Source organism: Brassica oleracea, chromosome C3 (assembly GCF_000695525.1).
Source record: "Brassica oleracea var. oleracea cultivar TO1000 chromosome C3, BOL, whole genome shotgun sequence".
Taxonomy (NCBI): Eukaryota; Viridiplantae; Streptophyta; class Magnoliopsida; order Brassicales; family Brassicaceae; genus Brassica; species Brassica oleracea.
This window is the reverse complement of record NC_027750.1, coordinates 64634162-64661831: the sequence shown is the minus strand read 5'-3', so window position 1 is coordinate 64661831 and position 27670 is coordinate 64634162. Positions and strand designations below refer to the sequence as shown.

At 36.7% G+C, this 27670-nt stretch overlaps 5 protein-coding genes across 8 annotated transcripts; 4 read left to right on the top strand and 1 right to left on the bottom strand.

Annotated features, from left to right (window-relative positions):
- Window positions 1-636: 636 nt before the first annotated feature.
- On the top strand, window positions 637-3733 carry LOC106334144 (L-ascorbate oxidase homolog). Of its 2 annotated transcripts, XM_013772479.1 has the most exons (4): window positions 637-724; window positions 1074-1357; window positions 1986-3092; window positions 3298-3733. In XM_013772479.1, the coding sequence occupies exons 2-4, from the start codon at window positions 1113-1115 to the stop codon at window positions 3593-3595; spliced, it is 1650 nt and encodes a 549-aa protein (XP_013627933.1). In that variant the 5' UTR covers window positions 637-724; window positions 1074-1112; the 3' UTR covers window positions 3596-3733. The 2 variants fall into 2 exon arrangements, with proteins under 2 accessions (XP_013627933.1, XP_013627932.1); XM_013772478.1 differs by lacking the exon at window positions 637-724 and having other exon boundaries at window positions 763-1357.
- A 374-nt stretch (window positions 3734-4107) lies between these two features.
- Window positions 4108-8221, bottom strand: LOC106334182 (kinesin-like calmodulin-binding protein homolog). Its single transcript, XM_013772506.1, has 11 exons — window positions 7955-8221; window positions 7757-7840; window positions 7517-7672; window positions 7229-7335; window positions 6964-7142; window positions 6717-6878; window positions 6415-6630; window positions 6289-6326; window positions 5549-5676; window positions 4333-5458; window positions 4108-4226 (listed from the first exon to the last, which is right to left on the bottom strand). Exons 1-11 carry the CDS (start codon window positions 8151-8153, stop codon window positions 4108-4110), a joined length of 2514 nt encoding a protein of 837 aa, XP_013627960.1. The 5' UTR covers window positions 8154-8221.
- A 6018-nt stretch (window positions 8222-14239) lies between these two features.
- Window positions 14240-22848, top strand: LOC106334535 (nuclear pore complex protein NUP214). 2 transcript variants are annotated; one of them, XM_013772829.1, is made up of 18 exons: window positions 14240-14563; window positions 14627-14823; window positions 15226-15394; window positions 15478-15624; window positions 15944-16065; window positions 16148-16260; window positions 16722-16861; window positions 16947-17112; window positions 17198-18161; window positions 18328-18480; window positions 18638-18695; window positions 19221-19354; window positions 19442-19566; window positions 19680-20022; window positions 20131-20314; window positions 20427-20828; window positions 20932-22443; window positions 22522-22848. In XM_013772829.1, exons 1-18 carry the CDS (start codon window positions 14374-14376, stop codon window positions 22644-22646), a joined length of 5244 nt encoding a protein of 1747 aa, XP_013628283.1. In that variant the 5' UTR covers window positions 14240-14373; the 3' UTR covers window positions 22647-22848. The 2 variants fall into 2 exon arrangements, with proteins under 2 accessions (XP_013628283.1, XP_013628282.1); XM_013772828.1 differs by having other exon boundaries at window positions 20926-22443.
- Window positions 22849-22977: 129 nt separating this feature from the next.
- On the top strand, window positions 22978-25426 carry LOC106334536. Its single transcript, XM_013772830.1, has 4 exons — window positions 22978-23439; window positions 23554-23749; window positions 24021-24668; window positions 24788-25426. Exons 1-4 carry the CDS (start codon window positions 23276-23278, stop codon window positions 24977-24979), a joined length of 1200 nt encoding a protein of 399 aa, XP_013628284.1. The 5' UTR covers window positions 22978-23275; the 3' UTR covers window positions 24980-25426.
- Window positions 25427-25728: 302 nt separating this feature from the next.
- LOC106331714 lies at window positions 25729-27592 on the top strand. Of its 2 annotated transcripts, none has more exons than XM_013770115.1 (5): window positions 25729-25951; window positions 26032-26225; window positions 26292-26628; window positions 26962-27057; window positions 27166-27592. In XM_013770115.1, the coding sequence occupies exons 1-5, from the start codon at window positions 25856-25858 to the stop codon at window positions 27214-27216; spliced, it is 774 nt and encodes a 257-aa protein (XP_013625569.1). In that variant the 5' UTR covers window positions 25729-25855; the 3' UTR covers window positions 27217-27592. The 2 variants fall into 2 exon arrangements, with proteins under 2 accessions (XP_013625569.1, XP_013625568.1); XM_013770114.1 differs by having other exon boundaries at window positions 25733-25951; window positions 26292-26637.
- The last annotated feature ends 78 nt before the right edge of the window (window positions 27593-27670 follow it).

The following is a 27670-nucleotide window of genomic DNA, read 5'->3' as shown; positions in this document are numbered from 1 at the left end:
CTATCTTATGTTTTAGTGTACTCTTTGTTGTTCATCTGACCGTTGGGATTAACTCCGGTTTTATCGTCCTACCGTCGAACATAGCTCCGGTTGTATCCACTTAACTTTTAAATTTTAATATATTACGTTGACAAAAAAAAAAAAAAACTGACTAAACTCAGATTCATCTTCTTAGAACTAACTAAACTCAGAGAGAACATTTTTAAAATAACTAACCATCGAGTTTATTCATCTTCTTAGAACTGACTAAACTCATCTTCAACATTGATTCAGTTTATGTGATGTATTTTTGTTTTTGCTTGCTACCGTTATGCACACATAACCAATCACACGATTTACTTATTATCACATATTTGGGATCTTCAAAATTGTATTTTCAGTACAAAATAAATGTTTCGACGAATTACAGTAACTCATTTAATTTTGTCTCAAAAAAGAATACGAGATATTATTTTTGTAAAACGCATTTTAGACGGTGAGGCTGCGGTCCATAATGCATGACTAAAAAACACAATATTGCACTACAAGGAAATAAAGCTTGTACACGACACGAGAAACCGTCTAGGAATTAAAGTACTCGATCGATCACAGAATCTGAATGCCACAAATAATTCCAAACTAGTATATGTTTTTGGTATTTCAGCGCTAAGTCCTCACAAATCTATCAAAATTAATATAATACATTTGACGTTGTTCACAATCTTGTCATGGTAAAATTTTACAGGTAACATTTTATTGACGTGTAACAAAACATGCACTTGGCAAAAAAACGTCGTTAAGGACATTTCCAATATTAGAATACGATCTTAGTTGTTATGATTCATAGTTCTGGTACCTTGAAAACCAAAACGAAAAAGATAGAGAAAAAAGTTTGTTGCATCACCACATTCACATATAGAAAATCGAATTAGAGATGGAGCGTAAAATATGGCAACAATACCTTGCAAAATAAGTTATGTTTTCCCTGCATAAATACTTCGAATCACCCAAACGACAAGAGGATTCATCCACAGCAAAACTTGCTTTTGAGGGGGAATCAATAGAAGTATTTTTTTTTCTTTTATTTTTTGTAGGAAAGGGTTAGTTATACGTAACACAGAATATATAATAATATGGAGGGGAGGTTATTGACGGTGTTGGTCTGCCTTGTCTCTACGGTGGCGATAGTGAACGCAGGCGATCCTTACTTCTTCTATACATGGAACGTGACTTATGGAACTACCTCACCTCTCGGCGTTCCCCAAAAGGTGATTCTCATCAACGGTCAGTTTCCTGGTCCTAACCTAAACTCAACCTCTAACAACAACGTCGTCGTCAATGTCTTCAACAACCTCGACGAGCCTTTCCTCTTGACCTGGTAACTTAACTATATAGTCCCTATTCTTTGTTAGATTATGGTCTTAGTAGATCTTAATAGGGTTAGCCCTACGGTTTTCTCTTTTCGGTTTATTCGTTTTCGGTTAGTTCGGTTTGGCCACAATCTCACCAAATTGAACCCAAAAGAATTCGGTTTGTATTGTTTTGGTAGTTTTTGGTTTTTAAAATTTTATTAATAATAACTGATTTTTGGTTTCGATTTAATTTTGGTTTAATTTTAAAAAAAACTCAGCTATTTTTTTGTTATTTTTGGTTAAATCAGTTATTTTTATTAGTTTGGTTATTTTGGATAATTTGGTTATTTTAAAAAAAAAAAATGTAGTACTCTATTTTCTTTGAAAACCAACTAACTGATATATTTTCTTTGAAACCCAACTAACTGAGTGCCAAATCGAAAGTATTTTCAAATCCTAACTATACCAAACTCAAAATCCGAATCGAACCGAAAACCAATTTTTTTTTATTATGTTCGGTTTAATTCTGCAAGGCTAATTAGGGTTGCTGTAAGAGAATACCTTGTCCGGTCTGTCCAGCTTTAAGGCAAAACAAGTCTGTTCTTTGACTGACTCCTATGTAATATGAGTACTAATGGTGGAACGTGGTTGCAGGAGTGGGATCCAGCACAGGAAGAATTGCTGGCAAGATGGTGTGGCTGGGACTTCATGTCCCATCCCAGCAGGACAGAACTTTACATACCATTTCCAACCTAAGGACCAGATCGGTTCCTACTTCTACTACCCGACCACTTCTCTCCACCGTTTTGCTGGTGGGTTTGGTGGTCTCCGTGTCAACAGTCGTCTCCTTATTCCCGTTCCTTACGCTGACCCTGAGGATGATTACACTGTCCTTATCAATGACTGGTACACAAGTGGCCACACCGCTCTCAAGAACTTCCTTGACAGTGGACGTACCCTTGGATTGCCTAATGGTGTTTTGATCAACGGAAAGTCCGGAAAGGTTGGTGGAAAGAACGAGCCTTTGTTCACGATGAAGCCAGGAAAGACATACAAGTACAGGCTATGCAATGTTGGATTCAAGTCTACTCTCAACTTCAGGATCCAGAATCACAAGATGAAGCTTGTGGAGATGGAAGGCTCTCATGTCCTTCAAAACGACTATGACTCACTCGATGTACATGTTGGCCAGTGCTTTTCAGTTCTTGTCACTGCTAACCAGGAAGCTAAGGACTACTACATGGTTGCATCCACTAGGTTCTTGAAAAAGGAATTAAGCACGGTTGGTGTGATCCGGTACGCAGGAAGCAACGTCCAGGCCTCAACAGAGCTTCCCAAGACTCCTGTTGGTTGGGCTTGGTCGTTGAACCAGTTCAGATCTTTCAGATGGAACCTCACCGCTAGTGCTGCAAGGCCTAACCCGCAGGGATCATACCATTATGGAAAGATCAACATCACACGTAGCATCAAGCTTGTCAACACTAAGAACGTTGTGGACGGTAAAGTTAGGTATGGCTTCAACGGTGTATCACACGTTGACACCGAGACTCCTTTGAAGCTGGCTGAGTACTTCCAGATGGCAGAGAAGGTGTTCAAGTACGACGTCATCAAGGACGAGCCTGCAGCACAAATCACCGCATTGACCGTGCAGCCTAATGTGCTCAACATCACTTTCCGTACTTTTGTAGAGATCATTTTCGAGAACCATGAGAAGAGCATGGAATCATTCCATTTGGATGGTTACTCCTTCTTCGCAGTCGCGTAAGCATCTTCTGATCCCTTATCTTTATCTATCTACCCTGACAATTGTGTCTAAGGTTCCCGGTTCGAATGACCGATAGGACAAAACTAATATTACATGATGTGATTTCGGACCTAGGGGATTACGGGCTTCGGTCCTGAACCTCCTGGTTTTCAGAAAAAAAAACCTCTAACTTTGTGATACTTTATGGGAACTTTTTTTTAGATCTGAGCCAGGGAGGTGGACACCTGAAAAGAGAAAGAACTACAACTTGCTGGATGCGGTTAGCAGACACACAGTCCAAGTTTACCCCATGTCTTGGTCAGCTATCCTATTGACATTCGACAACGCGGGTATGTGGAACATCAGGTCTGAGAACTTGGAGAGGAGATACCTTGGACAACAATTGTATGTGAGTGTTCTCTCACCGGAGAAATCGCTAAGGGACGAGTACAACATCCCCCTCAACACTAACCTCTGTGGCATCGTCAAGGGCTTGCCATTGCCTGCAAGCTACACTTAAGTTAAAGTAACTACTCCACAAGTGGGGTGTACTATTAATTTTCTAATTAACCCTTTTCCTAATTTTAATGTGTGTAATTTGTAAACTACCAGTTCTACTTGTTTTCATATACTATCATTAACCACAAAGTTTTGCTTCCTCATTGCGACTAAAATGCATAAGAATCGCAAGCAGCTGCATGTAATCAAAGATGTAAAGTTAAAAAGATACATCAGAATACAATGAGGCTTGGGCTGAAACCACTTCTTGATCATAATGCCTAGAACTGATTCCAACAATATCAATCTGAAACAGAGAGTTTGATCAAATAGATCATCCAAAAAAAAAAGACAAGACAACTAGATTACACATCATGAATATCACTGATGCTTCAATTGATTCCATAATAGTCTTTTTTAAAAAAATATAAACTTACTCTAGTACAAGGAGACCATCTTTTTCTCTAAGAAGACAAAAAAACCTTTTGCCATTACCCCAAAAAAAGACATGTTTTCAAATCATTACACATAACTTTACTGCGTTAACCCGTTGAAGAAGTCACTACCATAGCTCACATCAATAAGCCCTACTCCAACAAGTGTACGGTAGCATAATGCCTCAAGTTTCTGCATAAACGTATGAGCGCCTCTTCCTGCAACCAAAAACGGAATCTCAGAAAGACAAAAAAAAAAACAGAACAAGCGTTTCGTTTGCAAGATCTAAACCAAAGACACAAAACATGGATCCAAATAGTTTACCTCTCTCGACAAAGATTCCTTGTGGCCTAAGTAATGGTGGAACTACTTCCTCCACAAACGCCAATCCTCTCTGAGAATTCGGTAAGGGCTGCTTGAGTTCTAATAGCAAGCCTGAGGCATGTGAATCTTGCTCCTCTCTATTCGCGCTTCGAGCGACTCCAAACCATGCATCGTCGATGTGTTGGCCAAGTCCATCGTATCGGAAACTTGGAAGATGATGAAGAGATGCATTGTCTTCCTCGCTAGGGTTTGGGTATTTGGACAGTATCTGATCCTCTGTTTCGGCAGAGCACATATACTCCATCTCAGACAGATCTTTAAGCATCAGTGGATGTTTAATCCCTGCTTCCTCTGTTTTGGACTCTTCTATGTCTCCCAATGTTTTATTACCGTTAGATGACCTTCCCAAAGATATGTTTTTGTTTAGTCTGCGTGGTTTCTTGTCAAGCACGCAAATCCTATTTTCGGATTGCGAACGAAGCCAACTGTTAATTCTTGAAAACTCTGTTTTCTGGTTGACATTTTTCTCAAAGATACCGATCTTGGAACAAGCTTTTCTCGCAGATCCTTGCCCCTTCTGTTGCACTTCTGTCTTGTGCTCAGACACGACCAACTTGATATCACATTCAGATATGTCCTGACTATAAACTGTTGCTGCATCATCTGTTCTATTCTGACTCATAGCGCAAGTGGACTTTGAAACACTCCTCTCTGATGAGTCACACAGAGAATCATATACGTTCTTCGTCATAGGAAGACACACAGACTCAGATCGGACATGGGCCATTGAGTTCCTTCTTGACTTGGAACCTGGACTATTGGAGATTGGGCTAAAATCTGCACCTGATAATCTTCGGTTGCTGCTAGCTGTTGGTCTCATGAAGCTACAAAAAACATCTGAAGCACGTCTTGATTTGTTTCTCCTTAATTTTGGAGTAACTTGAATCTCTTCTCTTATCTCATCCACTTCTTCTGCTTCTTCAGTAACATGAGGCTTACCAGAGAGTTTCTCTAATGTCTCGTTTAGATATCTGATCTCTTTTAACATTGTCTCGCGATCTTTCTCGATCGTTTCCATCGTCTTCTGCAGATTCATCATCACAGCCTCCTTTTTCTCTTGTTCTTCCTACGCGTCGAATGAATAGTTAACCCATCAGAAAGTGTAACACACTCTAAAGTAAGTTAACGTGTTAGGCAAGTTATTGAATTCCATTACCTTTGATTCCTCCTGACCTAAATGAACGTTCTTTGCCCTCGTTGCGAAATCTAAAGAGCATATGCTTTCACACAGATCATCTTCTTTCCGGCCGATATGAACAAGCACCAGTGTCTTAGAGTCTTTCCCTGAAAAATCACGAACCACTCTTCAAGAACAGAACACAACATTTCAGTTAAGATCAAGAATAAACCTGGTCAGATTAACCGAGAATCGAAAACCGAACCAAAACACCGATGTTCACAAATATCCATACAGTTCCTATATCTCCACCAAAAATCAGAAACTGAATCCAGCAACGAATGTGTTACAAAAAAAAAAAAAAAAAAAACAAAAAATCCAGCAACGAATAGGTACCGTACGGATATATCTAAATAATAGTTTATAGATTAAATAATATTAGTTATGTTGAGTTTTTAAAATAACCAAGAATCTTAAAATCTTGTTAATAAATCGACTTATCCAAAATTACCTAAATATTTTTAAACCAAAATATTAAATATTATCCAAAATTATTCGAAATACTGGAACCGTATTATAGATTCAAAATAGCTTCTTTTTTTTAAATACCCCGTTCCCAACCTTTTTGTCCAAACCAAACTAAAAAGTGAAATAACCGAACCAAAACCGAACATAATTTTATAAATACCCGAACGACTTTAAAATTTTGGAAATGAAACTGAAATACCCAAACCAAAACACTCATGCCTAATCAGAAGTTTTCGCAAGATTTTAGGTACCGAGAGAGTCTTTCAGAACTTGTGTGAGCTTGCTGTTCCTGAATCACAGAACAAGATAAAACTCAAATGTGTCAGAGATTGAGACCTAAAGGGTTACCAAAAAAAAAAAGAAACTGATAGGTTTACCTGTAAGGAATGTGAGCGTTCTTGCGTTGAAGAGAGTTGATGACATCTCCGAGAGCAGATAAAGAGAGATTAATGGCTTTGCCTTCATCAAAACGGCGGCCAGTTGCTTTAGTTTTCAACACGCGCTCGCTTCCTCCAAGATCAACTAGCCAAATCTTGTTTCTTTCACGCCGTCTCTCAGTAGCTCCAGCACAAGTAATCGATACACGGATCATACTATTTCATAAGTCAAGATCAAAGAACATAATGTAACAGAATTTTAAAGAAAAAAGATACCGAGTTTCGAGTTTCGAGTTTCTTACCAGTGTGATCTGCTGGATGCAGAGTTAGAGTTAGTGAAGGCAGTTGCTCTGTTTCTACAACCTAATTTGTAAAACTTGAAGACTTCATCAAAGTCATTCACTTTATGAGTCACTAAGTTGTCTATATCTATCTCTCCCTTTGCGTCTGTGTGAATCAGAAGACTGAAACAAAGAAACATAACTCATTGAGTTAATATAGTCCAAATCATATCCATCATCGAAGATTATCTGCACATGTTATTATTACCTTGGAGGTATGGGACCAATGGGTTTAGTTCCTTGAGAGACAAGCAAGTCTCTGAGATTCCCCATGTAAATCTCAAGCATGCTAAACTTGATTACAAACTTATGATTGCTTTCCTCGACTTGTTTGAACAATCCCTTGATTGCTCGAGGAACGATACCTGGTGATTCTGGAAGACCCTCCTGAAACAATATTATATATCAACTTAAAGAGATTCAAGAAACAAGAAATGAAGTCAAAGAGAGATGTTTAGGTTAATCCTTCTTACCATTGTAAAAGTTTTTCCAGTACCAGTTTGTCCATATGCAAAAATGCAAGCGTTGTAGCCATCGATAACCGATTTGATTACCGGTTCAATCTCTAAGAAAACATCATCTGACAAAATTTGAATACTATCATAAACAACACTTTCATGTATGTGTGTAATCAGTCTTAGGCCGTTATGGAGTGGACATATCCAGGTGAAACATTATTCTATAGCCTAAAATGCAAGGACGAGTCCTAAGAAAATAACGTCATAATGGAAATTTCTCAAAAGTAAATAAAAGCCACATACCTTGAGATGAATCAGGTTGGAAAACTCTGTCAAAGTTGTAGGTTTTCCTTTTGCTTTCTGTTAACTTGATGAAAACGTTTCTTGTGTCCGAAGCAACCGGTGCTCTCAAGTTCTTGGAGTCTAAGGGTTTGACTCGACAAAACACACGAATATTTCCTGACCAAATTTCAAAATCGAAGCCGATGAAACTACTCTACTTATGTTACAAATCATATTTTTTTGTTTAAATGGATTGCTAACCTTTAAGGTCCAAAAACTCGTTCAGAATCTGTCTTCTTCGTTTGTTTTGATCATTTACTTGAACTGTTAGTGTAGAGAGTTGATCTGTAACCAAAAAGAAACAGAGGAAACAGAGCAAGAACCATAAGTAACAGAACTAAATAAATAAATAATAATTGAAGTTCAACGGTTGAGATGCGTTGCATGTAGTACTAGTACCTCTAATGCTCTGTACTCTGATGAAAGCAGAGTCGTCTTCGTCCTTTGACGTTGAAGAAATCTCAGAAGAAGAAGAGACGTTCTTGGCGATGTTGCTGACAGATTTAACCCATGATGAAGTCAAATGAGATTTCAAACCGATCAGTGAATGGATTGTCTCAGGCAAATTCTGAACCGGTTTGGATCTTCTCCTCTCCATTGAACCAAACCTTGATCTTGAATAGAAAAGAGATTCTGATATCACTGAGCTTTTGCTTTTAGAGGGCAAGAAACTTGGAGAGAATGTTTTTCATGATAATCTTGGTGGAGAGATATTTGTAGCACTAGTCAATATTATACCAAGTGGAAATTAATAATCTAAATTAACTATTTTTAGAAGAAATTAATTACTATTGCCCCCTTTTTAACTTTAACATTAGTTGTGAAAAGGTTGATACTTAGAATGTCACTGGTCAAAATTTAATCTAACAGGTTTAAAAGCTGTAGATGCTTCATCCACATTATCAATATTTACAGATTTTTTTTTAACAAAGTTCAATATTTACAGATTTTTTTCCTTTTTTCCCCAAAACAATTAACTTGGGACCTAAATTTAGAGGTTATGTTTTACTTTTATATAAACTTGATATGTTAGTCCAAAATCTATAAATTACCAAATGGAAAATATGACTAGTAATAACCAAACTTAGTGATTTAATTTTTTGAATTTTCTTCTATACTTTACCATTAAAATATATTGTTAATGAAAATACCTAATATTAGTGTGTATCATATTTTGCATTAACTATTCATTTTAAATAAGATATGCAACTAGCATGTCTTATTGTTTCCATAAGCTAATCATTTTAATAAAATATACAATAAATAAAAAAATATTAACTATTACTATATATTATAATTCTATCAAAGTTATTAGTAAAGCACATCATACTGAATACTGATACTAATTCAATTTAAAAAATATATGGACAAACGGAATTCATGGGGACTTACCTCAGATGCATGACAAGTAGGGGTGTTCAATCTGCTCAAACCAAACAAATTAAAACCAAACAAAACAGAAATAGAAAAAATGATTTGGATTTGATAGTACCGAATATACCAAATAGATGTTATTTTTAAAGAAACTGTGGTATATGGATATGGTTTGATATATAAACCGATCAAACCGAAAAAAAAAATTAAACTGATCAATTAAAATATAGTGGTATAATTATATGTAAACTATATAATATAATTAATGATATATACATAATATATTTCATTGATATGTTTTTCATACTTCAAATGTTGATTTTAATAAATTAAATATTTTATTTAAAGTTAAAAGTTATTTTTTGTTTTATCAAATTAAACAAAACATAATTTTTACTTTTGTTTTGTTGATATATATGTGTGCTAATATTTATTTGTTTAATAGCATTATGGGTTACTAACATATATTTCTTATTTTTATTCTATAAAACTATTACTATTATAAATTTAATATGTTTATTAATTATTTCAATAGTAAAGGAAAAATAATAAAATAGTCTATTTAAAAACCAAAATGTCTTTATCTATCTTATTAAAACTCAAGTACAAATTATGTTTGTTTGGAAACATGTATAGCAATTTTTTTAAAAAAGTTTGTTTGGAGACATAGATTGTAGCTTAAAAAAAAAGTTTGTTTGGAAACATGGATTGCAGTTTTGAAAAAGAGGGTTGTTTGGAAACATAGATTGTAGTTTTAAAAAATAGGTTTGTTTGCAAATATGGATAACAGTATATTAAGAGAAAAAAATTAATGAGCTTATATCTTTAAGAAAATTTGGAAATCCATTATATTATGAGAAACTATCTATCTGGTACCTAATCGGGTTCGGTTCAGGTCTCTTTGAGTTTCGGGTTTCCGGGGTCAAAGATTTCAGCCTCATTCTAATATTTCTAAATTTCAGTTTGGGTTCACTTCGTATTTTTGCGGGTTCGATTCGAGTTCGGATAACTCATTTAAATTACGTTTTAAAATTTTAAATTCATTATATATTTATATACTTTAAATTTCTCAAAAACTATGAACAAAATAATGATTTAAATATAAATTTGAATAACATATGTCAGAATACCTAAACTTAACATATAAATTATTTTAGTTCAAATATTTGGTTAGAGAATCAATAATTTCTATCTTATTAAAACTCAAGTACAAATTATTCCGGGGTCAAAGATTGTATAGAATAACATATGTCAAGTTTGTTTGGAAACATAGATTGTAGTTTAAAAAAAAAGGTTTGTTTAGAAACATGGATTGCAGTTTTAAAAAAGAGGTTTGTTTGGAAACATGTATAGCAATTTTTTTTAAAAGTTTGTTTGGAAACATAGATTGTAGTTTAAAAAAAAAGGTTTGTTTAGAAACATGGATTGCAGTTTTAAAAAAGAGGTTTGTTTGGAAACATAGATTGTAGTTTTAAAAAATAGGTTTGTTTGGAAACATGGATATGAGTATATTAAGAGAAAAAAAAAGTAATGGGCTTATATCTTTAAGAAAATTTGGAAGTCCATTATATTATGAGAAACTATCTATCTGGTACATAATCAGGTTCGGTTCAGGTCTCTTTGAGTTTTGGGTTTCCGGGGTCAAAGATTTCAGCCTCATTCTAATATTTCTAAATTTCAGTTTGGGTTCGCTTCGGATTTTTACGGGTTCTGATAACCCATTTAAATTACTTTAAAAATTTTTAAATTCATTATATATTTATATACTTTAAATTTCTCAAAAACTATAAACAAAATAATATATTAAATATAAATTTGAATAACATATGCCAGAATACCTAAACTTAACATATAAATTACTTTAGTTCAAATATTTGGATAGAGAATCAATAATTTCTATCTTATTAAAACTCAAGTAAAAATTAGGTTTGTTTGGAAACATATATAACAATTTTTTAATCAAAAACATGAAAAGAAACAAACGTAAAATATAATCCAGTTACATGTTAATTTGATATTTACTTTAAAATATATTTACTAAATCCAAATATTTGTTCGTTAATCTCTCCAACGGTTCTTCTTTCCCACAACTCCACGATCACCTCAATCTCTGATAACTACCTTCGTCAATTATTTATATTTGCTTCATGTTGATCCACATGCAAAACGAAAACTTCTCTCTTACTCAAATTCATGAAACGTTTCTTCTTCGACGTAAATTTGTATTTGGTGTATCATTTTATTCTCCTTTTGTTGTTCAAATTATCTGGATCTCATTCTTTTCTCTACTTTTCAACTATGTCATTTGTATATTAAGCTTCGGTCACAAGCAAGGTTTTTCTAAGAAGAATTCAGGTTTGTATCTCCTTTTATCCAAATCTGAAAATCTGAAATAGAGGAAGCAAAATAAAATGTTATGTTTTTGTTTAGTGAATACTTCTGCGTCCAACAATAATTGTAGGGAAGAAGACAAGACAATCTCGCTTTAACAAGAATGAGTATTATTGGACCAACATACAATCCAACAAAAGAAAAACAAGAACAAAACAAAAGAGTTTTCACAGAAACAAAACAGAGTACAAGAGTATAACCATACATAATCTGAAAACAAATGGTAATTTAGTTTTTCATTGATTCTATTTCTTATGTTTTTTTTAAAACAAATCGGTTTTATTTTTGTAGCTTTTACATGCTTGAAGAAATTCCATCCTTAATAAATAATGATGTGATGCAGCTTTTAGATAAGATGGAAAGACAACAGAAGCCTAGCACTTGACCAACGAAAAAGAGTTTCAACAACTTTGCTGATACACTTGACATCAACAAATCTGTGTGTTATGGTTCTTGTATTTCAAAAATCTGTTTTTCTTTTAATTACAATAGAAGCATATTCGAGTGTATTTATATGTTTATTTTCATTGTTTTATTTTTCACTATATCAAATATAATAATATTTTTTATTTCAAAGAAGACTTATTTACATAAGAATAAAGCTGAGTAGATCAACTATAATATTTTTAACTACATTTCTACATTTTCGTAAATATATTTTCTATAAAAATTATGTATATTCCTCTTTCTAAAACATCATAATAATTCTTTTAATGGTTCCAACTTTTTTTTGTCAACAACCGGTGTGTGTGATTAATAGAAGGTTTAATTTTAATTAAAAATGAAACAACATGATTATAATTTTATAAGAAAAAGACCATTTAAAATGCAAACAAAAATTGGTATGTGCTTCGCACGGGATAATATCACTAGTTAAGATAAAACTACTACATAAGATCAAAAGCTAATTTGTTTATCATAATCATTAAAATATTATACATATAAAATTTAAAATTAGGTAAAGTATACTTTAAAACCGAAACCAATAAAAATATATATTTTTTATTGACCAAGCTATTTTAGACCCGTCAAAAAAATTAACCGTAAAATATTCACAGTTAACTTTCAACAAATCTAAAATGACTTGGTCAATGGGAATGTGTGATTTATTTGTGTTTGATTGAATAGTTAATTTAAATACAAATAGTTAGTAATTTAAATCTTCTATATATTATTTGAGAAGCATTACAACATTTTTTGTAACCACGTGTCATCACTAAAATGATTCTTAGAATCCTTAAAGAAATATGTTGGTCCATCTAAATATATAATAAGCTTTTTATTAAACTAACCATAAATACATTGCTTCATTATTTCCTTAAATAAAATTACGGAATTACCTAATGTAGCTAAAGTATATATGATAATTAATTAATTTGAATAATAAAGATTTGATAAAAATAAGTGTGTCTTATATTATATTTGTTTAATTTTAAACTATTAAAATAAATTAAACAACCATAGTAATCATCCCCTATATATTATTTGAGAAACATTACAACATTTTTTGGTAGTCACGTGTCATCACTAGAATAATTCTTAGAATCCTTAGAAAAATATGTTGGTCCGTCTAAATATATAATAAGCTTTTTATTAAACTAACCATAAATACATTATTAATGTGCTTCATTATTTCCTTAAATAAAATTACGGAATTGCCTAATGTATCTAAAATATACTCCCTCCGTTCCTAAAAGATGTATGTTCTGGAAAAAGAATTTGTTTCAAAAAGATACATTTTTTACTTTTTCAATGTATGATTTTATGAAAAATTATAAGTTTCAAAAAAATTAATGGTGTTTATTGAATTTCTATTGGCTAAAAATTATGAAAAATTGTTATTCACAAAAAACAATGCATATTTAATGAGTTTTCTTAATATATGTGAAAAGTCTAGAATATGCATCTTTTAAAAACAGAAGGAGTATATGACAATTAATGATTTTGAATAATAAAGATTTGATAAAAATAAGTGTGTCTTATATTATATTTTTTTAATTTTAAACTATTAAAATAAATTAAACAACCATAGTAACCATTTAATAAAAAATTAATTTTTTTCTTTATATGTTATATTTTGAATTTTTAGAAATGATTATTAATTATTAAAACTGTTAAAAGTTCCACATTCAAATTTTATGATCCTTGGTTTAAAATTTTTATTATGACATGATACAAATAATTAAAAAATCATATAAGTTGAAAGTCTCATTTAAGTATTAAAAATAATATATATATATATATATATATCATTTAAAATTAAATTATATGACCATATAAAAATACATAAATATCTTAATTTTGACATTTACTTTGAACAATTTTTTTTTGATAAAAAAATTTGAAAAAATATTGACAACTTAATTTTTAAAAATATTATAAATTACTTAAACTATTAATCCTACAGTGAAAATTTTGTTATCAGTAATTTAATTTTTTTGCTATAACAAATACAAATAGTAAAAAAAAATATGAGCAAAAAGCATCATTTAATAAATATTAATATTAAAATATACTATATATATATTACTATCATTTAAATTTAATTATATACCATATCAAATAGAAAAAAATATTTTGGATTAATAAAATTTATTTATATGTTTACACCAATTTAATTATATAAGTGATAGTTGCTGACTTTTTAATTAATCAATATATATTTATTATTTCATAGTATGTTAGAAACATATAATATATAAAAAATTATATATATAATGTTTATTCTGCGTAAGGCGCGAGTCTTAAGCTAGTACGCTGGTTAAATGGGACTTGTTTGGGCTTGGAGATTATTTTGGCATTTTTTTGTTCGAGTTTAGTGGGCAGAATTTATCCGTCGGATTAATTTCACACAGATGATTAAAACGACTACGTTTTGCTAACTGTCAGATAAGGCCCGTGGAGATAACGCGACCCGGCCTAATATAAGTAGAGAAACCCTGAAACTACCATCGACTCACCGGACCACCAATAATCACCGGCGGTAATCAGATTCTCCTACGAGCCCTGGGTTTCAAACCACTGAAGCAGCTGCAAACAGCTTGAGGATCTTGATGGGAAAATTTGAGATAGCAGAAGAGGTGGAAGGAGATCGCGTCGGCTCTAACGATTACTACTTCGACAGAATCGGCGAACCTCTCTCTATCAAGGAAGAAGACGCTCAGTACGATCTCGAAAACCCTCCGTCGCAGCCCCTCGCTATCTCCGAACGCCGCGGCTTAGTTTTCATCGCACATTCCTCCGGTTAGTAATTCACAAATCCGCGACGATGTTACAGCTCTGACCGTTATTTTGTGTGGAAATTAGGGTTTCTTGTGGGAAGGACCAAGGATGTGATTGCTGCTTCCAAGAACAGTAGTAGGGTTTGTGTCCAGGAGATAGCTCTTGTGGATGTTCCTGTAGGGGACGTTCGTATATTGTCGCTCTCAGCTGATGATTCGATTCTCGCGGCCTCTGTCGATGATGAGATTCACTTCTTCTCTGTGGATTCACTTCTTAACAAGGTATATATGATGGCTCTTTGAAGCCTTTTAGTCTTTGTCTGCCTCTTGTTCATGGTTGGTTCTTCCTTAATCTAACTTCATGCTAATGCTTAGTTTTAATCATTTTTTGATTAATGCTGTTAATTTTTTCTTGGGAACACAACTAAAAGGGCTCTTGAAGCCTTTTAGTCTTGTGGCATAGTGTATGCCTATCACCTCTTGCTCATGTGGGGTTTTCCTTAATCTAACTTCTACTTCATTCTACATGCTAATGCTTAGTTAGAATCCCTGTCTGATTAATATTATAGTATGAACTAGAAGTAGCACACAATTTGGATAGTTTTGTCTATAATGGCCATTTGCTAGGATTTAGAATCTGTGGTGATTTGACAGTTTACTCACTTTATATCTCCTTTTATGCAGGATGCAAAGCCTTCTTTTTCTTATTCACCTGATGAGTCAGGCTTTGTTAAGGATTTTCGGTGGACAAGGAAAGATAAACATTCTTATCTTGTTCTTTCAAGCAATGGGAAGCTCTTTCATGGATCTGATAGTGCACCCCCTAAACATGTTATGGATGGTGTTGACGCCGGTTTGTTTCGTTTCTTTAGTTTCTCCTTTGGAAACACAATTAACAATGTTATTGGTAGTTATGGAGTTTATACATCTTTTCAGTTGCATGGAGTTCAAAAGGGAGCTATATTGCTGTGGCTCAAGATAATAGCCTGCGTATTTTGTCGTCAAAGTTTAACGAGAAGCGTTGCATAGCACTATCATTTGACTCATGGATTGGTGATTCTGATGAAAACTGTGTTGTGAAAGGTATGTTGCACGTTTTGGTCTTCTTATTTCCTATCAGTATTTTCCGTTTTTGTTCAATTGGCATAGTTGTTGTATGGTATATGAGGTGTTTTCTTATCGACTGAGTCGTACTCTACTCCTATGCATACAATATGATCCTGTTGGAAGTTCTTGTTTATTGGTATCTCCTATCTAAATCATGGTTACGTCCTTATTGTTCTTGTGATGGTGTTGAAATTTCCCTCATTCTTTGCACACTACCATTGAAAAGGTTTCATAGATGGCTCTGAATTCAAACCCTCTCAATGACTGACTGTTTACCAACAATTCTCTGTAACAGTTGATTCTATCAAATGGGTACGCCAGAACTGTATTCTGCTCGGATGCTTTCAGCTGATTGATGGCATGGAAGAAAATTACCTCGTTCAGGTTATCAGGAGTCCAGACGGGAAGATTACTGATGTGAGTAACCAATTACTTGAGATGGAATGAAACTACATATATATTTATCTGGTTTGTGATTTTTTGAGCTTCTTCTTTTCAGGGTTCGTCTAATCTGGTTGCTTTATCATTCTCTGATTTGTTTCCATGTTCAATGGATGATCTTGTTCCGGTTGGTGTTGGACCTCATTTACTCTTTAGCTACGTAGACCAATGGTATTTTATGCTAACTTTGCCTCTCTTTTTATTTTGTTTTCCTTTACCTTCTCATAATTATTGGAATTTTCCTGCCCTCTGCAAGCCATATGTTAATCTTTCGCACTCTAGATGAAACATAGGGTCTTAAGATTTTTTTTTCTTTCCATACGTAACCAAATTGGAAAGCTGTAAATTACCAAGAAGGTTCACGAATGATAGTGTTTTTTCAAATTGAACTAACTGTGATACTTGATACACGCTTCTACCATTTTCTAGAAGTGGATTTGAGCTCATTTACTCAATACTATACAAGTTCTTGTGATAATTTACCATTTTCGTCCGGTAACGTAATAAAGTTAGTCTAGTTATTCCTGAAATTTCCTCTTATCACAATAAGAAACATGGACAAAGTAACTTACCACTATTTTCAAGGGTTGAAGATTGTATATTATTGCTAACTTCTCTTTATTTTCATACAGCAAACTGGCGATCACAGCAAACAGGAAGAGCATAGATGAGCATATTGTTTTGCTTAATTGGTCACCTGGTGATGATGAAAGTGCAGTTTCCGTTGTTGATATTGACCGAGAGACCTTTTTGCCAAGGATTGGGCTCCAAGGTATGCAGTCTAGATCGCTGTATTGTATTTGTGCTTTTTCGTACTGTTACGCGTTTGATATAAGAATGTCATTCTTTTTTTCCAGAAAATGGAGACGACAACATGATCATGGGACTCTGTGTCGATATGGTTTCTGTTGAGGGGACCGTTAATGTCCGTTCCGGAGGTGATGAACTGAAAGAACTCCCTCCATTTTGTGTTCTCGCATGCCTCACTTTGGAAGGAAAGCTGGTCATGTATAATGTTGCTAGGTAGGCTTTATCTCTCATATGGTTATAAGTTTCTCATTGTCCATGATAACATTACAGGAGACATTAAAACTGTGTTACTCTACAGTGTTTCAGGACTCCCAGATTCATCTGACGTTGATTTGGCTTCTTCTTCTGATATAGAAGATGCTTATGCCCCTTCAGTTGGAGATGATCTTCCTGGACAATCTTCGGAAGAGTCTGAACAACAACGAAAATTTAATTTTTCGGTACAAAATGAAGAGAAACACCTCAACTCAGAGAATTCAGTTTCTCTGTTGCCTACCGAACAAAGGTTCCAAAAGGAAGAAATTTCTAAGAAGGAAACTGAGTCTGTAAAAAGTTCAGTGTCTGGGGACAACAACGTGAAACAAGAACCCTATGCTGGAAAATTATTACAAGCCGCAGATGGTCAACAAAGCATAATTCCTCGGCAGTTCGGAACAAGTTCTGTACAACCTCCTTCGTCCGTAGGATTTGAAACCAAAATTTTTGCAGGACTCGGTCATATCTTCCCTGTTCCTGATAAACCTCAGAAAGATATAACGGAGCAGTCTAACTCTATGAATTTTCAGACCAGTTTTGGGTCAAAGAGTACACCAGGCTTATTTGCATTTTCCGGCCCGCAGAACGCTATTGTTACGCCACCACAAAATACACCAGCGCAGCTATGGTCAAGTGGGAAAGGCGTCTCACCTCCAAGTTTTGGCTCCGGTCTGTTTCCATCAGTGAAAAATACTCAGCAAAAGCAACCTGAACAGACTGGAACTGGTTATGTGAATCCTCCTACGTGCATCAGAGAGAAGCCTGTACAAGCTATTGAGACTACTAGAGCATCAGCGTTGAGCATTCTAACTCCTCCGCTAGGCCAAAGTCAGGACGCTGATGAAGGGGTAGAAAAAATCGATCCCCTACCGTCTATCCGTGCCTCTCAGCTGTCACTACAAGTGAAATCTTCCTTCGAAAAGTCCTCTAATCATCAGCAGCACAAAACTCCGCTCAATGCTGGACCTCTGAGACTTGAGCATGCCATGTCAAAGCAACCCAGTAATGTAAACTTTTCTCACTATTCTTTTCTGTAAGATCTTATTCATGTTATTATGTATGTTAGGAAAGAGTATTCCGAACTCTTATGCTTTCACATTCATGCTGTGCTCTAGTATTTATCTTACTGAAGTTATATCATTGACGTACCTCTTTATTTCTTTCTTGTGCCAGATAAATGAGATGGCCAGAGAAATGGATGCCCTTTTACAGTCCATTGAAGGACCAGGTGGTTTCAAGGATTCTTGCACCTCATTACTTACAGGTCATATTGAAGAATTGGAGCAAGGACTTGAAATTCTTGCTGGCAAGTGCCAAACGTGCAAGGTGCATTTAAAAGTTCATGTATTTGATTATTGCTTCGTCTTAACTTGCACCTCGTTTGATATTTGACCAAACCAGCCTCATCAAGTATACAAATACTGTCATTGATCCTGGTCCTTTCTCTGTTTATTATTAACTAATTTAATTTGGTGGTCTTCAGAGCATAACTCACGAGCAGCAAGGAGAGATCCAACATCTTCTGGACAAAACAATTCAAGGTGATCTATTTATTTTATCATCCCAGTATGTAGCACGAAAGTATTGTTAGCAGGTAGATTTGTTTTGTTTTCTTCTAAGCGCTACCAGTAATACCTAGAAAGGATTGCCGAAAGAGGCAAGTTTAACTTTTATCCCGTCACATCTCTCTAGACTTTAAATCTCAACTTAAATCAAGATGTTGAGAAGATGGGTAAAAATCCGGATAGATTAACCCACTTTTATATAGGTATCTATCCTTGTACTGGGATACGTGGGAATAAGTACAGTATTCTCACATCTGATATTTGGATGTGATGGTGTGAAATAGCGTGAAGTTCTAGGATGATATTAGCATAAGCTTGCGCTATGAATGTGGGTTTTGCATTTTTTCATATTTGCTCTGGAAGTCCCTATGCTACAGTTTTCTTTTTCCTTGGTCTCTGGATATATTTACCACAGTTTCATATCTTTTACTGCAATCTAGGCTGCAAATCATCAGGTTGTTATTTTGTTTGTCTTATTATTCCTTCATGTGGGGATTTCAGTTTTGGCAAAGAAGACATACATGGAAGGCATGTATAAGCAAACTTCGGATGACCAGTATTGGCAACTTTGGAACCGCCGGAGGTTGAATCCTGAGCTTGAAGCCAAACGGCAGCATATTGTGAAACTAAACAAGGTTGTTTATGGGTTGCTATATCTCACTCATCTGTCTATTACTGCTTTAAGCTCGTTTTGTAATTTATATTCTACTTTTCTCATTCAGGATTTGACTCATCAACTGATTGAACTAGAGAGATATTTTAATCGGCTTGAACTGGATCGCTACCAAGACGATGGAGGACTTCCTCTGGCCGGAAGAGGTGTGCCAAATAGGTCTGCTCCTTCAAGGTATATTTTGTGGTTGTGAACTTTTATTTAAATAAAACATCGCAAGAAATTGTTTAAGTTGACCATAATCTCCCCTTTCCACCACTGAGAAATTGGGTTGATTATTTATGCAGACGTGTGCAATCCCTTCATAGCCTTCACAACACAATGAGTTCCCAATTGGCAGCTGCTGAGCAACTCTCTGACTGTCTCTCAAAACAAATGACCTTTTTGAAAATTGATTCACCTGTCAAAAAGAATGTGAAGCAGGAGTTGTTTGAGACAATCGGGATCCCTTATGATGCTTCATTCAACTCGCCAGATGCTGTAAAAGCCAACAATGCATCGTCAGCTAAAAACCTATTACTCTCTTCGATTCCTGCAAGTATAAATGCACAGTCAAAACAACGCCAGTCATCTGGTACGAAAAGTTCTGACCCTGAAACTGCCAGGAGAAGGAGAGAATCATTAGACAGGGTAATTGTGGGAGAAACCTTTGATTCAGTACTAGATGAAATAGATATATGCACTTTCTAATTTACGGTGTACCTCACGGTTTGCTCTACTTTATGACCTGTTTTGCAGAACTGGGCTGCTTTTGAGCCTCCGAAAACAACTGTCAAAAGGATGCTTCTGCAGGAGCAACAGAAGACGGGTACGAACCAACAGATTTTGTCGAGTGAGAGATTACGGCCTAAGGTTAATACACAAGAGCAATCACTGCTTCGCCTGAAGGATCATGCATCACCTGTAGTCTCCTCGAATAAGGGTGAGCTTAGATTTAATGTGTAGTGCATTAATTTGATCTTGAATAATGTTCTTGTGTTTCATTTGTATGCGTTATCGCTTCTCTGATTTGACTATGTTATCACTATGTGCAGGAATAATGAAATCATTCCAACAAAACACATCTGAAGCTCAATCAACCCCGTTCAAATCAACGCCAGCTATGCCACAATCTAACAGCCCCTTTAACCTCTCTCCAACACCGACTGTATTTGAACAGACAGAAAAGAAGGCTGGAGGATTTAAATTTTCTGAAGGCAAGGCAAATATGTTTCCTGATAGATCTGCTGGAAGTGTGCAGCAGCAGCCTACTGGTGCACCTGTGCAATCACAGTTTGGTTTCAATACCAATAGCAGTATGCCTGGAAACAGATTAACTTTTCCTGCTGCAATTGTATCAGCTTCATCTTCACCTTTGTCCAGCACGTCTCTTGCTTCCGTTTCCACCTTACCTACACCGTCATCACGTTCATTGCCATCCTCTCCGAAAGATTCAGGTACATATATTCTTTGTCCTCTGTCTATTTCGTTTGATTAACATAATATTCAACTATCATAACTTTAATATCTGGTCAATGACACTGTTATTGTCAGTTTCAGTTCCAACATCTATTCCCATCAGCTTAGCATCACTCCCACAAACACTTTCAGTTGCGCCGACATCTACAGTTTCAGCTACAGGGATCAGTGCTCCATTTGGTAAATCGTTGACCAGTGCCAGTTTAGATCTCAATCAAGCAGCTACGTCAACACCTTCTCCATCACCTGGCCCTACAGCTGGTTTCTCTTTTAAGTTACCAGCTTCGTCTCCATCGTCCCCTGAAATTGTCTCATCTTCAACAGGCCAATCTTCGGTTTTTCCATCTTCGACAGCATCACAAGTGTCAACTAGTCTGGTCTCTGCAACCAGTTCCCCAACAGACAGCAATCGTTTGTTTTCATCAACCTCTTCATCTTTAACTCCCCCTATTACTTCTACCGCTCCTGGCGCGTTTAAGTTTTCTCAAGTTTCTACCCCGTCGTCTGCTGTGTCCACTGCAGAGCCAGTCTCGGAACCTAAAAAACTAGAGACTCAAAGTTCCTCAATTCTAAGTACGGGAAGTACTGCAGAGCCTGTAGCAAAGGCAACAACATCACAGACTGAGCTGCTGCCGGTGAAAAGTGAAATTTCGACCTCAGAGACTACAGTAACAACCCCTGTCAGTACATCTGGGTTCCTTTCTGGATTTTCATCCGCAACACAGTCTAGTCCTGTAAGTATGGCGCCTCCTTCATTCAGTTGGCCTGGTAGTTCTCAGCCGCAACAGCCATCGCCAACACCTGTCTCTTTCCCTACATCCTTTTCAACTTCAGCAAGTCCATTGGGTGAGAAAAAAGACACTGTAGATACACAGGAAGATGAAATGGACGAAGAAGCTCCAGAGGCTAGCCCGGCGGCTGAACTTAGTATGACTGGTTTTGGAGGTTTTGGGCTTGGGTCAACTCCAAACCCGGCTGCTCCCAAATCAAATCCATTTGGTGGTTCCTTTGGTAATGCTACGACAGCAACAAGTAATCCGTTCAATATGACAGTCCCCAGTGGCGAGCTATTCCGGCCTGCATCATTCAGTTTTCAAAATCCTCAACCATCTCAACCGACAGGTTTTGGCGGGTTTTCTACAACGCCTTCTCAAACTCCCACTCAGGGCGGATTTGGCCAACCGTCGCAGGTTGGCGTAGGACAGCAAGCTCTAGGATCGGTACTGGGTTCATTTGGGCAGTCGAGGCAGATTGGTGCTGGTCTCCCAGGAGGTACGTTTGGTTCTCCTACCGGATTTGGTGGCTCTAGCCCAGGAAGCGGCCTCCCAAATGCACCAGCATCTGGTGGTTTTGCAGCTGCTGGCTCCAGTGCTACTGGTGGCTTTGCTGCCATGGCTTCAACTGGTAGGGGATTCGCAGGTGCTTCTTCCAGTCCAACTGGTGGATTCGCTGGCTTAGCCTCAGGTAGTGGTGGTTTCGGCGGTGCTGCTCCAGGATCCGGTGGTGGTGGATTTGGTGGAGTTGGTTCAGGCTCGGGAGGGTTTGGAAGCTTTGCTCCTCCTAATAGTGGAGGTTTTGCTGGAGCATCAGGAGGTATATACATATAGCATCTTAAACATACACAGTGATGCTCTTATTACATCTGTGGACCATTGTATGTCTTTTCAACAGGTGGTGGTTTTGGGGGTTTCGCTGGGCAAGGGCAAGGCGGTGGTGGTGGGTTCTCAGGGTTTGGTGGGAACACGGGAGGAGCAGGAGGAAAGCCATCGGAACTCTTCACACAGATGAGAAAATGAGACGAAAGATATATTGTATATGTTAAAATGAGTATGGCATGCGAGCAAAGTCTCTGATTCACTTTAGATCTAATCTGGTAGCTATGTCGAGTTTTTTATGTTATCTACATTAATGAAAACGTTTGTTTGTGTACTCAATTTCTTAGTTATGTCAGCGGACCCATGCTGGACTAAACTCCCACGTGGCTCATGCCTTTGATCATCGGCTAATAGCCTACATACAAGTGCGCTTTTTCATCATTGTGAAAACCGATTTTGTGGCTTCTTTATAACATCATAAACATAGATATCTATTCTTATTTAATCTAGAACTGATATACATATAAGAAGAATATATCACATGTTGCAAAAACGATAAAATGATTTTGAATTGGGGGAGTTGTGTAAACAAACTAAGGGAAAAATGAAGGAGTGGGAAGGAGCAGAGAGAGAGAGAGAGGCGTTATTCCAGGAAACATCTATTCCAGTGTGTCCCCTTGGTTATAATTTAATTTAATTTTGGGTTAAAGAGATGAAATAGAGATATCCAGAAGAGCCGCATTTTAAATCGCTTTTGAGGGTCTCCGATTCCGACAAGTTCAGAATTTTTAATCGAATCTTAGGTTTTGTCCCCAGAAGAATTTTTGGGGATGAATTTGGGGGAGTTGAACAATAATAAGGTGTGGGAGATTAAAGCGTTGAAGAAGAAAGCCAGGGAAGAAGAAGCGAGGAAGATTCTGGAGAAAGTGGCGAATCAGGTTCAGCCCATCATGACTCGACGCAAATGGCGTGTCAAGCTTCTCTCTGAGTTCTGGTAAAATTTAGAAAAAGAAAGGCGATGATGCTTCTCATCATCATCTCGATAGAATAATTATTCATTCACGTATTTTTGGGATTTAGGGTTTATTAATGCTATTGTTGATTTCAGCCCGACAAATCCTAGGCTTTTGGGGGTGAATGTTAATAGAGGCGTTCACGTGAAATTGAGGCTTCGGAGGGTAAACCACGATGCAGACTTCTTATCATATCACCAAGTTCTTGACACTATGCTCCACGAGCTTTGCCACAACGCCCATGGCCCTCACAACGCCAGTTTCTATAAGCTTTGGGATGAACTTCGAAAGGTCCTCTTTCCTTTGCTTAATCTGATGTTTGATGTTTTTATTTTTTTTTTGTAATGGTAGGATGTTCTCTTTGTTGAATATTATCATTGTTCTAAGCTCATGTTTAGCTGCATCACTGTACCTTATTTTAGATAAAATCTAATTGGTGGAATTGTGATTCTTATATAGGGGATAGTCATATGCCTTTTCTGAAAGTAAAATGACTTTAGATTTTGGCTACTTGTTACTTGCTGCTGCACTACTAATTGTCCATGTGTTTGTTTTGTGCCAGGAATGTGAGGAGTTGATGTCAAAGGGTATCACGGGGACAGGCCAAGGATTTGATGTTCCTGGCAAGCGTTTGGGTGGCTTTTCTCGTCAGCCTCCCCTCTCTTCTCTTCGCGCAACGGCAGCTACAGCAGCAGAGAAAAGAGTGCGTGCGGGTAATCTCTTACCCTCAGGACCTCAACGTCTTGGTGGTGACAGCAGCATTATGTCACATCTTAGCCCCATCCAGGCTGCTGCAATGTCTGCTGAAAGGCGTTTCCTTGATGACCTTTGGTGTGGTTCCCAATCCGCAGAGGCTTTAGAAGACCAAGAGAATGATAGTCACGCATGTGCGGAACCTTTTACGAGCTTGAATGCAAGGCCAGCAAAAAGAAGCAGTAGCTGCTCAAATGCCACCAATTCATTCCCTCCATCTTCAAGTCATCAGTGGGGATCAGATGTCATTGATTTAACAGAGGAAGCTTCTGAAACAAGATGTAGTAAAAGAAGTTGCAGCCCAGGCGATCAAGTTCCTTCGTCTTCCTCCAAAGATGAACCAATATCTGGTGTTATGAAATCATCAGAAACTTCACCATCCACCAGTTACAATGAAAACCAAGGCAGAGAAGAACCTGCAATGTGGCAGTGTGCAGAATGCACCTTATTGAACCCGGTAACTCTTGTAAATAAAATTATGTCCTCTGAGATTGTTTGTTTTTTCGAATTGAAAATTGAAGCTTCCTGCTATCTACTCCGTAGAATTCATTTACTGTCTTGTTTATTCTGGAGCAGTTGTTGGCTCCGATATGCGAGCTATGCACTGCGGCAAAGCCAAAGGAAAGGGAGATGAAGCACAAAGTCTGGTCTTGCAAGTTCTGCACGCTTGAAAACGAGGTGAAGCTGGAGAAATGTGAGGCTTGTGGTCAATGGAGATACTCGTATGGACAACCATTGTCGACTCGTGCTCCTAATGTCGGCACTTGAGGGAAGTTCCTACTGTGTTGTACAAGGACTAAAAGTCCTGTCTTGGCCATAATTCTTTTTTTAGCAACGAGCGATGACAACATAAACCGATTCCCAATTTATTTTTGTGTGGCTGCGTTAGGTTGTTGTAGGATTAGAACTTTTTAACTTCACTTGGTACAAAGAATATATATATATATATATATATATATATATATTTATATTTGGCAGCAAAACACAAAACGAAAATAGATGAGCAAAGACAGGTGGGAACATGGGAGGAGCAGGAAAGCCATCGGAGCTCTTCACACAGATGAGAAAATGAGAAAAATAACTATGTTGCAAGCCAAGTCCTCATGCTTAGATATAAACATGTGTCTACTAGCTCTATCGAGTTTGTATGTTTATCCATATAATGATCGTGTGTTTGTGTACTCTTTCTTTTTAAATAAAAGGTAGTCAGCGGCGGACCCATGCTAGACTGAAGTCTCACGTGGCTCATGCCTTTGATCATGGCTCATACAATTGCGCTTTTGCATCATTGGAAAGCCGATTTGGCTTCTTTATTGTTTTTTTCTAACAGCATAACATATAATTTTATTATCTGATCAATGATCCCATGTTGGTAATTAAAAAAGTGATATTGAAACAGGAGAGTTTATAATAAAGTAAACAAAGTGAGAAAGGAGAAAAGAGGAGTGGGCCTAGTGGGGAAGAAAGGAAGAAACAGCGTTATTCCAGTGTCTCTTGATTTTTATTTTATTTTTCACTTTCTAGAATATATTTTCACCTGTTTTGATCTTCTTCGATTCGATGTGATCCCGCCAACGTCGATTCTTCTTCGCCCTCCTCTCTCCGTGGGGATATATATTATTTATGAAGGTGCGTGATTGATTGATGATGCTTTGTGGTTCTCTGCGAGATCGAATACAGCCTTGGCTTCGCGACTACGTTAAGCTCCAATCTCTCGCCGTCTTCCTCATTTACATCCAGGTCTCACCCCTCCCTCTCTCTCTCTCTCTCTTCGAATCGAGAGTCTAGGGTTCATCGATTCGTGATTGTGTTTTTTCCAGATTGGTTGCGCCCTAATTGGATCACTAGGAGCATTATACAACGGCGTCTTACTGATCAACTTAGCGATTGCGTTGTTCGCGCTTGTTGCAATCGAAAGCAACAGCCAAAGCCTCGGCCGCACCTACGCCCTTCTCCTCTTCTGCGCTCTTCTCCTCGATATCTCTTGGTTCATCCTCTTCACCCAAGAGATTTGGTAATCCCCTCTTTCGAATCAATCTTAACTAACCTTTGACAGTTTAACATTCGATTTTTATTGCAGGAGCATATCGGTGGAGACGTATGGAGCCTTGTACATATTCTCAGTGAGGCTGACCATGGCTATGGAGATGATTGGCTTCTTTGTGAGGCTATCTTCCTCTCTCTTGTGGTTTCAGATTTACAGGCTGGGAGCTTCTGTTGTCGACACTTGTTCTTCTTCGCTTCCCCGTGAAACGGATTCTGATTTGCGGAACAGCTTCTTGAATCCACCGACTCCTGCTATAGACAGGCGGTGTTCAGGTGCTGCTGAAGAGATCTTGGGTGGTTCTATCTACGACCCTGCCTACTACACCTCTCTTTTTGAAGAGGAGCCCCAATCCAATATGACTTCACCAAAGGTAACACAGGTGAGACTCTTGTTTATCTACTCTCTTTTTAGTCAATCTTACCGCTTTGATGCCTGATTACTTTTATCAAGACATCCATGTAGAAACAGTTTCTTGATTGTTGTTCTCAACGGTTTTAGCTGTAGTGGATGCATTGCTATATACTGAGACTGAGTCTGGGTTAATGAAACTATATGATTTTTCTTGTTCTTCTATGGTGGGTGCAAAGAACAAGACTGCTTAGTAATGATAACTTAGGATATAGTAATAAATAATGGCAAGTTTCAGCTGACAAAGCATTGAAGAAGTCACTCAATCAATCCAATTTTTTTCATCCTTTTGTAGGTGAATCATTATTCAGCTGAGTACAATGGATCACCATCTGCTGCAGAAGCCTCCCGGATTAAGTCTCCCGGATCCAGATCATTGCATGCAATTGATGTTTGTCTCTCCATTGATTCAACATTTTTCTATGTTTTGTTTCTCTTGCCTTTACTTCTCTCGTATATCACAGTATAATAAGACGGTTCACGTTTTATTTCTGTGTAGGAAGAGAAAGGGTTGAAGCAACAGGAGGGTATGTCTTCTTCTTCGTTATGAGCAAACTCCATTCAAGAACGGTGGTGCTATTTTATCATCTAAACAAAGATGTGCCTGCTTCGCATTAGCTGAGGTTAGAGGATTCGGAGACACTAAATAATCTTCAAGTTATTATAAAGGACGAGAAGATTATATACCACCTCCCAGAAGATGAGACTCTATATGTTGGAGACAAGTAAGCACAGTTCCTACCTGTTTTTTTTTCATTATTTATGTTGTATGGAAATATTTATTGAGGTGGGGTGTCTGTGGTTAGAATTAGAGTCAGAAAGTACTTTGATGCATCATATGATTTTTTTCCGGGTTTTTTTCTTTTGTGTAAATGGAGATGCATTAGTTTTGGTTGCAATGGATAGAGAGTATGATGATTCTGACATTGAGATGTCTCGTCCATGTGTGTTTGATATGAATCGTAAAGTAGATGACCTTGAGATTCCAAAAATATTGATAAACC